The sequence below is a fragment of the Cherax quadricarinatus genome, chromosome 1 (genome assembly GCF_038502225.1).
Source record: "Cherax quadricarinatus isolate ZL_2023a chromosome 1, ASM3850222v1, whole genome shotgun sequence".
In the NCBI taxonomy this organism is placed as follows: Eukaryota; Metazoa; Arthropoda; class Malacostraca; order Decapoda; family Parastacidae; genus Cherax; species Cherax quadricarinatus.
Window position 1 is genome coordinate 42,489,287 of NC_091292.1, and position 13,636 is coordinate 42,502,922.

At 37.1% G+C, this 13,636-nt stretch overlaps 1 protein-coding gene across 1 annotated transcript in view; it reads left to right on the plus strand.

Annotated features, from left to right (window-relative positions):
* The window catches only part of LOC128687781 (mucin-2-like), a 565,626-nt gene extending 552,413 nt beyond the window's left edge, over positions 1–13,213 (plus strand). Inside the window, exon 9 of the mRNA XM_070085758.1 lies at positions 10,655–13,213. Coding sequence (XP_069941859.1) covers positions 10,655–11,145 — 491 coding nt within the window. The 3' untranslated portion in view covers positions 11,146–13,213. The remainder of the gene's footprint in view (positions 1–10,654) is intronic.
* The last annotated feature ends 423 nt before the right edge of the window (positions 13,214–13,636 follow it).

The window sequence follows — 13,636 nt, forward strand, 5'->3', positions numbered from 1 at the left end:
TGTCAAGAAATTTTAATGAAAATAAGAAAAAAATTTGGAGTGAGTTAAACAAGTTAAGAAAGCCTAGGGAACGTATGGATTTATCAGTTAAAAACAGAGTAGGGGAGTTAGTAGATGGGGAGAGGGAGGTATTAGGTAGATGGCGAGAATATTTTGAGGAACTTTTAAATGTTGAGGAAGAAAGGGAGGCGGTAATTTCATGCACTGGCCAGGGAGGTATATCATCTTTTAGGAGTGAAGAAGAACAGAATGTGAGTGTGATGGAGGTACGTGAGGCATTACGTAGAATGAAAGGGGGTAAAGCAGCTGGAACTGATGGGATCATGACAGAAATGTTAAAAGCAGGGGGGGATATAGTGTTGGAGTGGTTGGTACTTTTGTTTAATAAATGTATGAAAGGGGGGAAGGTACCTAGGGATTGGCGGAGAGCATGTATAGTCCCTTTATATAAAGGGAAGGGGGACAAAAGATATTGTAAAAATTATAGAGGAATAAGTTCATTGAGTATACCAGGAAAAGTGTACGGTAGGGTTATAATTGAAAGAATTAGAGGTAAGACAGAATGTAGGATTGCGGATGAGCAAGGAGGTTTCAGAGTGGGTAGGGGATGTGTAGATCAAGTGTTTACATTGAAGCATATATGTGAACAGTATTTAAGTAAAGGTAGGGAAGTTTTTATTGCATTTATGGATTTAGAAAAGCATATAATTGAGTGGATAGGGGAACAAGGTGGCAGATGTTGCAAGTATATGGAATAGGTGGTAAGTTATTAAATGCTGTAAAGAGTTTTTATGAGGATAGTGAGGCTCAGGTTAGGGTGTGTAGAAGAGAGGGAGACTACTTCCCAGTAAAAGTAGGTCTTAGACAGGGATGTGTAATGTCACCATGGTTGTTTAATATATTTATAGATGGGGTTGTAAAAGAAGTAAATGCTAGGGTGTTCTGGAGAGGGGTGGGATTAAATTATGGGGAATCAGATACAAAATGGGAAATGACACAGTTACTTTTTGCTGATACTACTGAGCTCATGGGAGATTCTAAAGAAAAATTGTAAAGGTTAGTGGATGAGTTTGAGAATGCGTGTAAAGGTAGAAAGTTGAAAGTGAACATAGAAAAGAGTAACGTGATGAGGGTATCAAATGATTTAGATAAAGGAAAATTGGATATCAAATTGGGGAGGAGGAGTATGGAAGAAGTGAATGTTTTCAGATACTTGGGATTTGACGTGTCGGCGGATAAATTTATGGAGGGTGAGGTTAATCATAGAATTGATGAGGGAAAAAAGGTGAGTGGTGCGTTGAGGTATATGTGGAGTCAAAAACACGTTATCTATGGAGGCAAAGAAGGGAATGTATGAAAGTATAGTAGTACCAACACTCTTATATGGGTGTGAAGCTTGGGTTGTGAATGCAGCAACGAGGAGAAGGTTGGAGGCAGTGGAGATGTCCTGTCTAAGGGACATATGTGGTGTAAATATTATGCAGAAAATTCGGAATGTGGAAATTAGGAGAAGGTGTGGAGTTAAAAAAAGTATTAGTCAGAGGGCTGAAGAGGGGTTGTTGAGGTGGTTTGGTCATTTAGAGAGAATGGATAAAAGTAGAATGACATGGAGAGCATTTAAATCTGTAGAAGGAAGGCGGGGTAGGGGTCGTCCTCGTAGAGGTTGCAAGGAAGAGGTATGGGAGGTTTTGTGGGCGAGGGGCTTGGACTTCCAGCAGGCGTACATGAGCGTTTTCGATAGGAGTGAATGGATACGAATGGTATTTGGGACCTGACGATCTGTTGGAGTGTGAGCAGGATAATATTTAGTGAAGGGATTCAGGGAAACCGGTTATTTTTATATAGGCGGACTTGAGTCCTGGAAATGGGAAGTACAATGCCTGCACTCTAAAGGAGGGGTTCGGGATATTTGCAGTTTGGAGGGATATGTTGTGTATCTTTATACTTACATGCTTCAATACTGTTGTGTTCTGAGCACCTCTGCAAAAACAATGATTATGTGTGAGTGAGGTGAAAGTGTTGAATGATGATGAAAACATTTTCTTTTTGGTGAGTTTCTTTCTTTTTGGGTCACCCTGCCTCGGTGGGAGACGGCCGACTTGCTGAAAAAAAAATGTATATATATATATATATATATATATAAATATATATAAATATATATATATATATATATATATATAATATATATATATATATATATATATAACATATATATATATATATATTATATATATATAATATATATATATATATATATATTTATATATATATATATATATATATATATATATGTATAAACATTTATAAAATATATATATATATATATATATATGTATATATATATATATATATACATATTTATATATATAATATATATATATTATATATATTTATATATATATATATATATATATATATATATATATATATATATATACATTTATATGCAAAACAACCACTCTGAAAGAATAGAGAAATTCCAAGCGCTTTCGTGACTACTCACATTATCAAGGAACTATGAAAGTGAAGCATCCAAGGAAGCTATATAAGGGGTCGGCCAGCACCTCACTATCAGATCCCACAACGGTTAAACACGTGACGCGCGGCGAGCCAACTTGGATAGGTCCTTTGCAAAACTCACCCCCAAGCTATTTATTTGTCCAGTGTATTATTAAATTCTTCCCAAATTCTATTAATTATAAATGGATCTAATTTATATAAACCAAAGGAAATATTCATATTATTGTCAAAACTGCTTTTTATGAAACAAGATTCAATTATATTCCTGTCGACCATGGACTTGCTTGATACTACTTACTCAACTTTTTGAAAATCAATTGGATGGTTAAAATCTCTTACGTGAATAAATAGAGCATTGGAATCTTGTCCAGTTCTAATGCTATATTTATGTAGTTTTAATCTTAGTTCGAGATTTTTACCAGTTTGACCGTAATAAACTTTATCGCAAATTTTACAAGGAATCTTATAGACACATCCATCAGCATTTTGGGGGGAATTCTTAATCAAAAGTTTTTTTACTGTATCAAGATTTTTGAATACAACTTTAATATTAAAAGTCTTAAGAAGAGAAGGCATATCAACCAAGTTTTCATGGTAAGGGAGAACCAACATATTTTTAGTTGAATAAGGCTGGTTGCCCTTTTTTGGATTATAAAAAGTGTTCCTAGCAACTTTAAAAGATTTATCAATTACATTTCTTGGGTATTTTAAATCATTACCTATTTCAAAAATACCCAAGAAATGTAATTGATAAATCTTTTAAAGTTGCTAGGAACACTTTTTATATTCCAAAAAAGGGCAACCAGCCTTATTCAACTAAAAATATGTTGGTTCTCCCTTACCATGAAAACTTGGTTGATATGCCTTCTCTTCTTAAGACTTTTAATATTAAAGTTGTATTCAAAAATCTTGATACAGTAAAAAAACTTTTGATTAAGAATTCCCCCCAAAATGCTGATGGATGTGTCTATAAGATTCCTTGTAAAATTTGCGATAAAGTTTATTACGGTCAAACTGGTAAAAATCTCGAACTAAGATTAAAACAACATAAATATAGCATTAGAACTGGACAAGATTCCAATGCTCTATTTATTCACGTAAGAGATTTTTAACCATCCAATTGATTTTCAAAAAGTTGAGAAAGTAGTATCAAGCAAGTCCATGGTCGACAGGAATATAATTGAATCTTGTTTCATAAAAAGCAGTTTTGACAATAATATGAATATTTCCTTTGGTTTATATAAATTAGATCCATTTATAATTAATAGAATTTGGGAAGAATTTAATAATACACTGGACAAATAAATAGCTTGGGGGTGAGTTTTGCAAAGGACCTATCCAAGTTGGCTCGCCGCGCGTCACGTGTTTAACCGTTGTGGGATCTGATAGTGAGGTGCTGGCCGACCCCTTATATAGCTTCCTTGGATGCTTCACTTTCATAGTTCCTTGATAATGTGAGTAGTCACGAAAGCGCTTGGAATTTCTCTATTCTTTCAGAGTGGTTGTTTTGCATATTTTGAAATCACCTGTTTACTGTGATCTTATTGCATATTCATTTATATATATATATATATATATATATATATATATATATATATATATATATATATATATATATATATATATATATATATATATATATATATATATATATTTATATATATATATATATATATATATATATATATATATATATATATATATATATATATGTATATATATATATATATGTATATATATATATATATATATATATATATATATATATATATATATATATATATATATATATATATATATATATATATATATATATATATATATTTATACATTGTACCCACAAAAGAGTGGTATTGATCGATGACGGACACAACATCTAGCTTGGCTGGATGCACCATTGTTAAGGATTGTGTGGTCTAGTGGTCTAAAGCGTCATGCGTTTTCTCTCACCATGAGGCGGTCCAAAACACCATGGATTCGACTCCTTGGCTAGTGCAGTGTTGTTATTGATATATATATATATATATATATATATATATATATATATATATATATATATATATATATATATATATTGATGGTTTCTTTTTCTGTCTCATAAACACGCTAGATAACAGGGATATCTTGCTACTCCTACTTACACTTTGGTCACACTTCACAGACACGCACATGCAAATATATATACATTCATCTAGGTTTTTCTCCTTTTTCTAAATAGCTCTTGTTCCTCTTTATTTCTTCTATTGTCCATGGGGAAGTGGAAAAGAATCTTTCCTCCGTAAGCCATGCGTGTCGTATGAGGCGACTAAGATGCCGGGAGCAATGGGCTAGTAACCCCTTCTCCTGTAGACATTTACTAAAAACGAGAAGAAGAAAAACTTTATAAAACTGGGATGCTTAAATGTGCGTGGATGTATTGCGGATGACAAGAAACAGATGATTGCTGATGTTATGAATGAAAAGAGGTTGGATGTCCTGGCCCTAAGCGAAACAAAGCTGAAGGGGCTAGGGGAGTTTCAGTGGGGGGGGATAAATGGGATTAAATCTGGAATATCTGAGAGAGTTAGAGCAAAGGAAGGGGTAGCAGTAATGTTGAATGATCAGTTATGGAAGGAGAAAAGAGAATATGAATGTGTAAATACAAGAATTATGTGGATTAAAGTAAAGGTTGGATTCGAGAAGTGGGTCATAATAAGCGTGTATGCACCTGGAGAAGAGAGGAATGCAGAGTAGAGAGAGAGAGATTTTGGGAGATGTTAAGTGAATGTATAGGAGCCTTTGAACCAAGTGAGAGAGTAATTGTGGTAGGGGACCTGAATGCTAAAGTAGGAGAAACTTTTAGAGAGGGTGTGGTAGGTAAGTTTGGGGTGCCAGGTGTAAATGATAATGGGAGCCCTTTGATTGAACTTTGTATAGAAAGGGGTTTAGTTATAGGTAATACATTTTTTAAGAAAAAGAGAATAAATAAGTTTACAAGATATGATGTAGGGCGAAGTGACAGTAGTTTGTTGGATTATGTATTGGTAGATAAAAGACTGTTGAGTAGACTTCAGGATGTACATGTTTATAGAGGGGCCACAGATATATCAGATCACTTTTTAGTTGTAGCTACACTGATAGTAAAAGGTAGATGAAATACAAGGAGAATAGAAGCATCAGGGAAGAGAGAGGTGAAGGTTTATAAACTAAAAGAGGAGGCAGTTAGGGTAAGATATAGACAGCTATTGGAGGATAGATGGGCTAATGAGAGCATAGGCAATGGGGTCGAAGAGGTATGGAGTAGGTTTAAAAATGTAGTGTTAGAGTGTTCAGCAGAAGTTTGTGGTTACAGGAAAGTGGGTGCGGGAGGGAAGAGGAGCGATTGGTGGAATGATGATGTGAAGAGAGTAGTAAGGGAGAAAAAGTTAGCATATGAGAAGTTTTTACAAAGTAGAAGTGATGCAAGGAGGGAAGAGTATATGGAGAAAAAGAGAGAGGTTAAGAGAGTGGTGAAGCAATGTAAAAAGAGAGCAAATGAGAGAGTGGGTGAGATGTTATCAACAAATTTTGTTGAAAATAAGAAAAAGTTTTGGAGTGAGATTAACAAGTTAAGAAAGCCTAGAGAACAAATGGATTTGTCAGTTAAAAATAGGAGAGGAGAGTTATTAAATGGAGAGTTAGAGGTATTGGGAAGATGGAGGGAATATTTTGAGGAATTGATAAATGTTGATGAAGATAGGGAAGCTGTGATTTCGTGTATAGGACAAGGAGGAACAACATCTTGTAGGAGTGAGAAAGAGCCAGTTGTGAGTGTGGGGGAAGTTCGTGAGGCAGTAGGTAAAATGAAAGGGGGTAAGGCAGCCGGGATTGATGGGATAAAGATAGAAATGTTAAAAGCAGGTGGGGATATAGTTTTGGAGTGGTTGGTGCAATTATTTAATAAATGTATGGAAGAGGGTAAGGTACCTAGGGATTGGCAGAGAGCATGCATAGTTCCTTTGTATAAAGGCAAAGGGGATAAAAGAGAGTGCAAAAATTATAGGGGGATAAGTCTGTTGAGTATACCTGGCAAAGTGTATGGTAGAGTTATTATTGAAAGAATTAAGAGTAAGACGGAGAATAGGATAGCAGATGAACAAGGAGGCTTTAGGAAAGGTAGGGGGTGTGTGGACCAGGTGTTTACAGTGAAACATATAAGTGAACAGTATTTAGATAAGGCTAAAGAGGTCTTTGTGGTATTTATGGATTTGGAAAAGGCGTATGACAGGGTGGATAGGGGGGCAATGTGGCAGATGTTGCAGGTGTATGGTGTAGGAGGTAGGTTACTGAAAGCAGTGAAGAGTTTTTACGAGGATAATGAAGCTCAAGTTAGAGTATGTAGGAAGGAGGGAAATTATTTCTCAGTAAAAGTAGGCCTTAGACAAGGATGTGTGATGTCACCGTGGTTGTTTAATATATTTATAGATGGGGTTGTAAGAGAAGTAAATGCGAGGGTCTTGGCAAGAGGCGTGGAGTTAAAAGATAAAGAATCACACATAAAGTGGGAGTTGTCACAGTTGCTCTTTGCTGATGACACTGTGCTCTTGGGAGATTCTGAAGAGAAGTTGCAGAGATTGGTGGATGAATTTGGTAGGGTGTGCAAAAGAAGAAAATTGAAAGTGAATACAGGAAAGAGTAAGGTTATGAGGATAACAAAAAGATTAGGTGATGAAAGATTGGATATCAGATTGGAGGGAGAGAGTATGGAGGAGGTGAATGTATTCAGATATTTGGGAGTGGACGTGTCAGCGGATGGGTCTATGAAAGATGAGGTGAATCATAGAATTGATGAGGGGAAAAGGGTGAGTGGTGCACTTAGGAGTCTGTGGAGACAAAGAACTTTGTCCTTGGAGGCAAAGAGGGGAATGTATGAGAGTATAGTTTTACCAACGCTCTTATATGGGTGTGAAGCATGGGTGATGAATGTTGCAGCGAGGAGAAGGCTGGAGGCAGTGGAGATGTCATGTCTGAGAGCAATGTGTGGTGTGAATATAATGCAGAGAATTCGTAGTTTGGAAGTTAGGAGGAGGTGCGGGATTACCAAAACTGTTGTCCAGAGGGCTGAGGAAGGGTTATTGAGGTGGTTCGGACATGTGGAGAGAATGGAGCGAAACAGAATAACTTCAAAAGTGTATCAGTCTGTAGTGGAAGGAAGGCGGGGTAGGGGTCGGCCTAGGAAAGGTTGGAGGGAGGGGGTAAAGGAGGTTTTGTGTGCGAGGGGCTTGGACTTCCAGCAGGCATGCGTGAGCGTGTTTGATACGAGTGAATGGAGACAAATGGTTTTTAATACTTGACGTGCTGTTGGAGTGTGAGCAAAGTAACATTTATGAAGGGGTTCAGGGAAACCGGCAGGCCGGACTTGAGTCCTGGAGATGGGAAGTACAGTGCCTGCACTCTGAAGGAGGGGTGTTAATGTTGCAGTTTAAAAACTGTAGTGTAAAGCACCCTTCTGGCAAGACAGTGATGGAGTGAATGATGGTGAAAGTTTTTCTTTTTCGGGTCACCCTGCCTTGGTGGGAATCGGCCAGTGTGATAATAAAAATATATATAATATATATATATATATATATATATATATATATATATATATGTGTGTGTGTGTGTGTGTGTGTGTGTGTGTGTGTGTGTGTGTGTGTGTGTGTGTGTGTGTGTGTGTGTGTGTGTGTGTGTATGTTTGTGTGTGTTTGTTTTAACTCGTCGGGTAACCCGAAAAGAAAGAAAAAACTTTTATATTCTTTTAACTCTTTCACCATCACTCATACATTATCACTGTCTTTATACAGGCGCCCAAATACAACAGTTTAGATGTTCCTCCAAACTACCAATATCCCAAATTCTTCCTTTAAAGTGCAGGCATTATACCTCCCACTTCCAGGACTTTAGTCCGGCTAACTGATTTCCTTGAATCCCTTCACAAAATATTACGCTGCTCACACTCGAACAGCTTGTCAGGTCCCAAAAGCCATTCGTCTCCATTCACTACAATCTAACACGCTCACGCACGCTTGCTGGAAGTCCAAGCCTCATCTCCCACGAAACCTCCTTTACCCCATCTTTCAAACCTTTTCAAGGATGACCCCTACCCCGTGTTCCTTCCACTACAGATTTATACGCTCTCAAAGTCATTCTGCTTTGTTCCATTCTCTCTAAATAACCAAACCAGCCCTCTAATACTTTTAGTAACTCCACACCTTCTCCTAATTCCACGCTACGAATTCTCTGCATAATATTTACACCACACATTGCCCTTAGACAGGACATCTCCACTGCCTCCAGCCGCCTCCTCGCTGCAGCATTTACAACCCAAGCTTCACACTCATATAAGAGTGTTGGTACCTCTATTCTCTTGTACATTCCCTTCTTTGCCTCCATGGATAATGTATTTTGTCTCCACAGATACCTCAATGCATCACTCACCTTTTTTCATCCATCAATTATATGGTTAACCTCTGCCTTCATAAACCAATCTGCTGACAAGTCAACTTCCATATACCTGAGCACGTTCACTTCTGCCATACTTCCTTCCTCCAATGTGATATCCAGTTTTTCTTTATCTAAATTGTTTGATACCCTCATCACCTTACTCTTACCTATGTTCACTTTCAACTTTCTACCTTTACACACACTCCCAAACTCGTCCACTAACCTTTGCAACTTTTCTTTAGAATCTCCCTTAAGCACAGTGTCATCATCAAAAAGTAACTGTGTCAACTCCCATTTTGTATTTGATTCCCCATAATTTAATCCCACCCCTCTCTCGAACACCCTAGCATTTACTTCTTTTACAACCCCATCTATAAATATGCTGAACAACCATGGTGACATTACATATCCCTGTCTAAAGACTCCTACACACCCTAACCTGAGCCTCACTATCCTCGTAACAACTCTTTACAACCTTTATGAACTTACCACCTGTTCCATACACCTGCAACGTCTAACACATTGCTCCCCTATCCACTCTATCATATGCTTTTTCTAAATCCAATAAATACAATAAAAACTTCCCTACCTTTATCTAAATACTGTTCACATACATGCTTCAATGGAAACCCATTCTAAATCCTCCTTGCTCTTCTGCAATACTGGTCTCCGTCTTACCTCTAATTCTTTCAATAATAACCCAACAATTCACTTTACCTCTTATACTCAGTAAACTTATTCCCCTATAATTTTTACAATCTCTTTTGTCCCCCTTCCCTTCATATAAAGGGACTATACATACTCTCTGCCAATCCCCAGGTACCTTCCCCTCTTTCATACATTTATTAACAAAAATACCAACCACTCCAACACTATATCCTCCCTTGCTTTTAACATTTCTGTAATGATCTCGTCAGCTCCAGTTACTTTACTCCCTTTCATTGTACGTAATGCCTCACGCGCCTCCCCCACACTCACATCCTGCTCTTCTTTACTTCTAAATGATGTTATACCTTCCTGGCCAATGCATAAAATTACTGACTCCCTTTCTTCATCAACATTGAAAAGTTCCTCAGAATATTCTCGCCATTTACCCAATACCTCCAGCTCCCCATTTACTAACTCCTTTACTCAGTTTAATCTGACAAATCCATTCGTTCCCTAGGCTTTCTTAACCTGTTTATCTCACTCCAATTTTTTTTCTCATTCTCGGCAAAATTTGTTGATCACGCCTCACCCATTCTATCGTTTCTTCTCCTTTTGCACTCTCTCACCACTCTCTTCTCCTTTCTTTTACTCTCCATATACTCTGCCCTTCTTATATCACTTCTGCTTTGTAAAAACCTCTCATAAGTGACCTTTTTCTCTTTTATCGCACCCTTTACCTCATTCGACCAATCACTCCTCTTTCCTCCTGTACCCATCCTCCTATAGCCACAAACTCTGCCCCACACTGCAACCCCTCCCCCCCAACACCCATACTTTTACTAGCCCGGCTTTCTGCCATTAGTTGCTTATATCTCACCCTAACTTCCTACTCTCTTAGTTTATAAACTTTCACCTCTCTCTTACTTGCTGTTGCCATTTTCCTTTTGCCCCGTCTACCTCTTACTCTAATTGTAACTACAACTAAATAATGATTCGATATATCTGTTGCCACTCTATAAACATGCATATACCTTTTTATTAACAGACCTGTACCTACCGCCTCCCCGACCTCGAAGTCACGCTGGACGCAGAAGGCGAGCGGTGGCATCGGGTCAGACCATGATGGTGAGCTTGGGGGTCAAGCAGCTCGTCAGTGCGCCGCCCTCACACACGCAAAACATTATCCTTGACACCGAAGGGGAAAATCTCTTGTTAGAGGTAACCGATTCTGGCCGAGTTGTGTTACCACTTCGTGAAGCTCGTCCGCTCATCGAAGAAGTGGAGCTGGACTACAGAACATTGCTCTCCAAGGCGTTGGTTAAAGACAAAGACACTCAGCTTGAAATAACACTGCGCGGGGAACCTAAATATTCTTACATGACATCAAGTGAGGGTGTCTCCTCGTCGTCATTGTCGGGATATAGCACTCTCCTACTATCGCTGATGATTTTGGCTATGGTCGTAGGAGTGATAGCTGTTGTCAGAGCCTTCAAGATGACACGCAAAGTCCAAAATACAAGTTTTCTGCCAGCTTAAACTTTCTCAGTCACTGATGAGAAATGCTGAAAATTTATTGTTTAATAAGAATTTACATTTATATATCTTGTAAATTTAATGTTAAAATTATAGAGAACGGTAGAACAATCATGGTTTATATTGGCTTATGGTTAATTGCTTAAGAAGTCGAAAAGAAAGAAAAAATAATTAGTTTCTCTGTTAAACTAATTACAGCAAATTAAAAAATTTTCTCCGAGCTGGCTCAGAGATACAAATTTATTACAGTGTTTTCAGTAATGCAATAGCTAAATTTATGAGAAATACTGGAGAATATCAAATTTCAAACTATTCTTGTGATATGAAAAATTCCTCACTGGTAAACAACTCGACTTAGGCCACTGTACGGAAAATTGGGCTGTCACATATACCACATATATAACATATATAAAGGACTCTTGCCATAAGTTAGGAAGAACTTGATTATTATTATAATCAAAACTAAGCGTTAAACCACCAGGGCCATACATCGATGCCGGAAAAAGTTGAACATGGCTTCCCTCACTACAGCCGGCTGTCGTTAGGTGTACTGCCGTGTTTGTGACGCCAATATTAGTGTTCTAGGGAGAGTAGCATGTGCAGTATTATTGTTCAAGTCTCAGCCCATCTCCTCTACCAGTGTCTTTCTTTGTATTATGGATTCATGTTTCTGTGTTGGAAATCCTAGAATGAGCAATGAGACTCATTAGGGTGTCCAGGAGTGAGAATCACTATGGTGTCCAGGAGTGAGACTTACTAGGGTGTCCAGAAGTGAGGCTCACTAGGGTGTCCAGGAGTGAGACTCACTAGACTGTCTAAGAGTGAAACTCAAGACACTGAGGAGTAAGGACCTCACCAGAGAGTAAGATTAATTTACTAGTATAGTGGTTAATGTTCTTGGGATAACTAGTTATTAGAGGCTGCTAAGTGATCTAAATGACTAATGGTCGTTGCTAAGTGATCCAGACGACTAATGGCTGTTGCTAAGTGATCCTGATGACTAATGGTCGTGATGTAAGATTATGATTATTTCTCCGGCCATCTATCCATGTAATTATTTAAAGTTTTAATCAATAATTTTAACCTTACAGGAATTTACGCCGTGCCATCATTTCCTGGGGATACATAATAACAAATGAACTGTGATGTAAACAGATTCACAGTTCACTTTCACGTAGAAGGATTCCTTACAGTGCAGTAGTGTATCTTATTATGGAATAATGAACTTTCTCTCCTTGTAGATTTTTCTTCCAGATATTTAAAGAAATATTAAAGGAAATCTTTGGTTAAAATATGTATGGAATATAGCTTTAAAAAATGATTAGCTTCTCTGGTATATATAAATTCACTGACTTGGCCCAAAATTTTACGTTTAATAATTTATGTGTGGCAATGTTTACTTCTAACTTGTTATTAGTTAGATGGCAATATGAAAGTCAAAGGAATCTTGATAGGTAAATATTGCTTTACAGAGGGAATTTATCTTAGGATTAGGTATTGAAAACATAAGAGAAAATATCGATCAAGCAAAGTTGTAATAATTTTGTTTCAAATACGTTGCTCGGTTGGTTCATGGGGTTTGAAGCCTATCCACTACAATAGAATAATTAAGGATGTACTTACTTTTCACCACAAGTCAAGAATACATGTAAGAGTAGAATTAGAGTGAACTCTCAGCAGTGTTGTTATTGATTCAGTACCACTCGTTTGTGGTTACAATAATTGTATATATATATATATATATATATATATATATATATATATATATATATATATATATATATATATATATATATATACTTAAAAGCATGTTTGCACGTGTTTCAGGCAATATTTAGTAAGTGTTCACAAATGCCCAGGAAAATAAAGCCCATTGCTCCAGTGAGTTAGTATTCACTACTAAGCGTAAACTCGCTTAGCTCTTTTCTACTTTAAACATATATACGATGATAATTTTAGTTAAATTGAAAATTACCTTCTGGTGTTCAATATGTGATGGAGGCTCCAGGGTCAGTTGTCTGAGGTAGTGGGTGTGTTGTGTCCCGGGATGTGCATGTCTAATAAATATTTTTCAGAAATTTATTCTTTTTATTTCCTTAATCAATAAAATCCTTGCTGTTCAATCTTTATTATTATTATTATTATTATTATTATTATTATTTTATTATTTCATTATTATTATTATTCCTTCATGATGAAGTAGAGAAAAATCTACCCTCCGTCAACTATGCGTGTCGTAAGAGGAAACTAAAATGCTTGAGGGATTTAACAAACAAAAAGACTTCGCAAGACCAGTGATCCTGAGTGATCTTCCTGAAGAATGGGTACCACCAGAGCCAATCTATGTTCAAGACAGATAAAACCATTATTATTGCTGATATGTGACATCTAACCTAGCAACATCTAAAAGCCACCTACGGCAAAAAAAAACACCTCAGAAACAGATCAGGTGACTACCAACTCCAGCAGGTACTTTACATCTAGCCCAAACTTC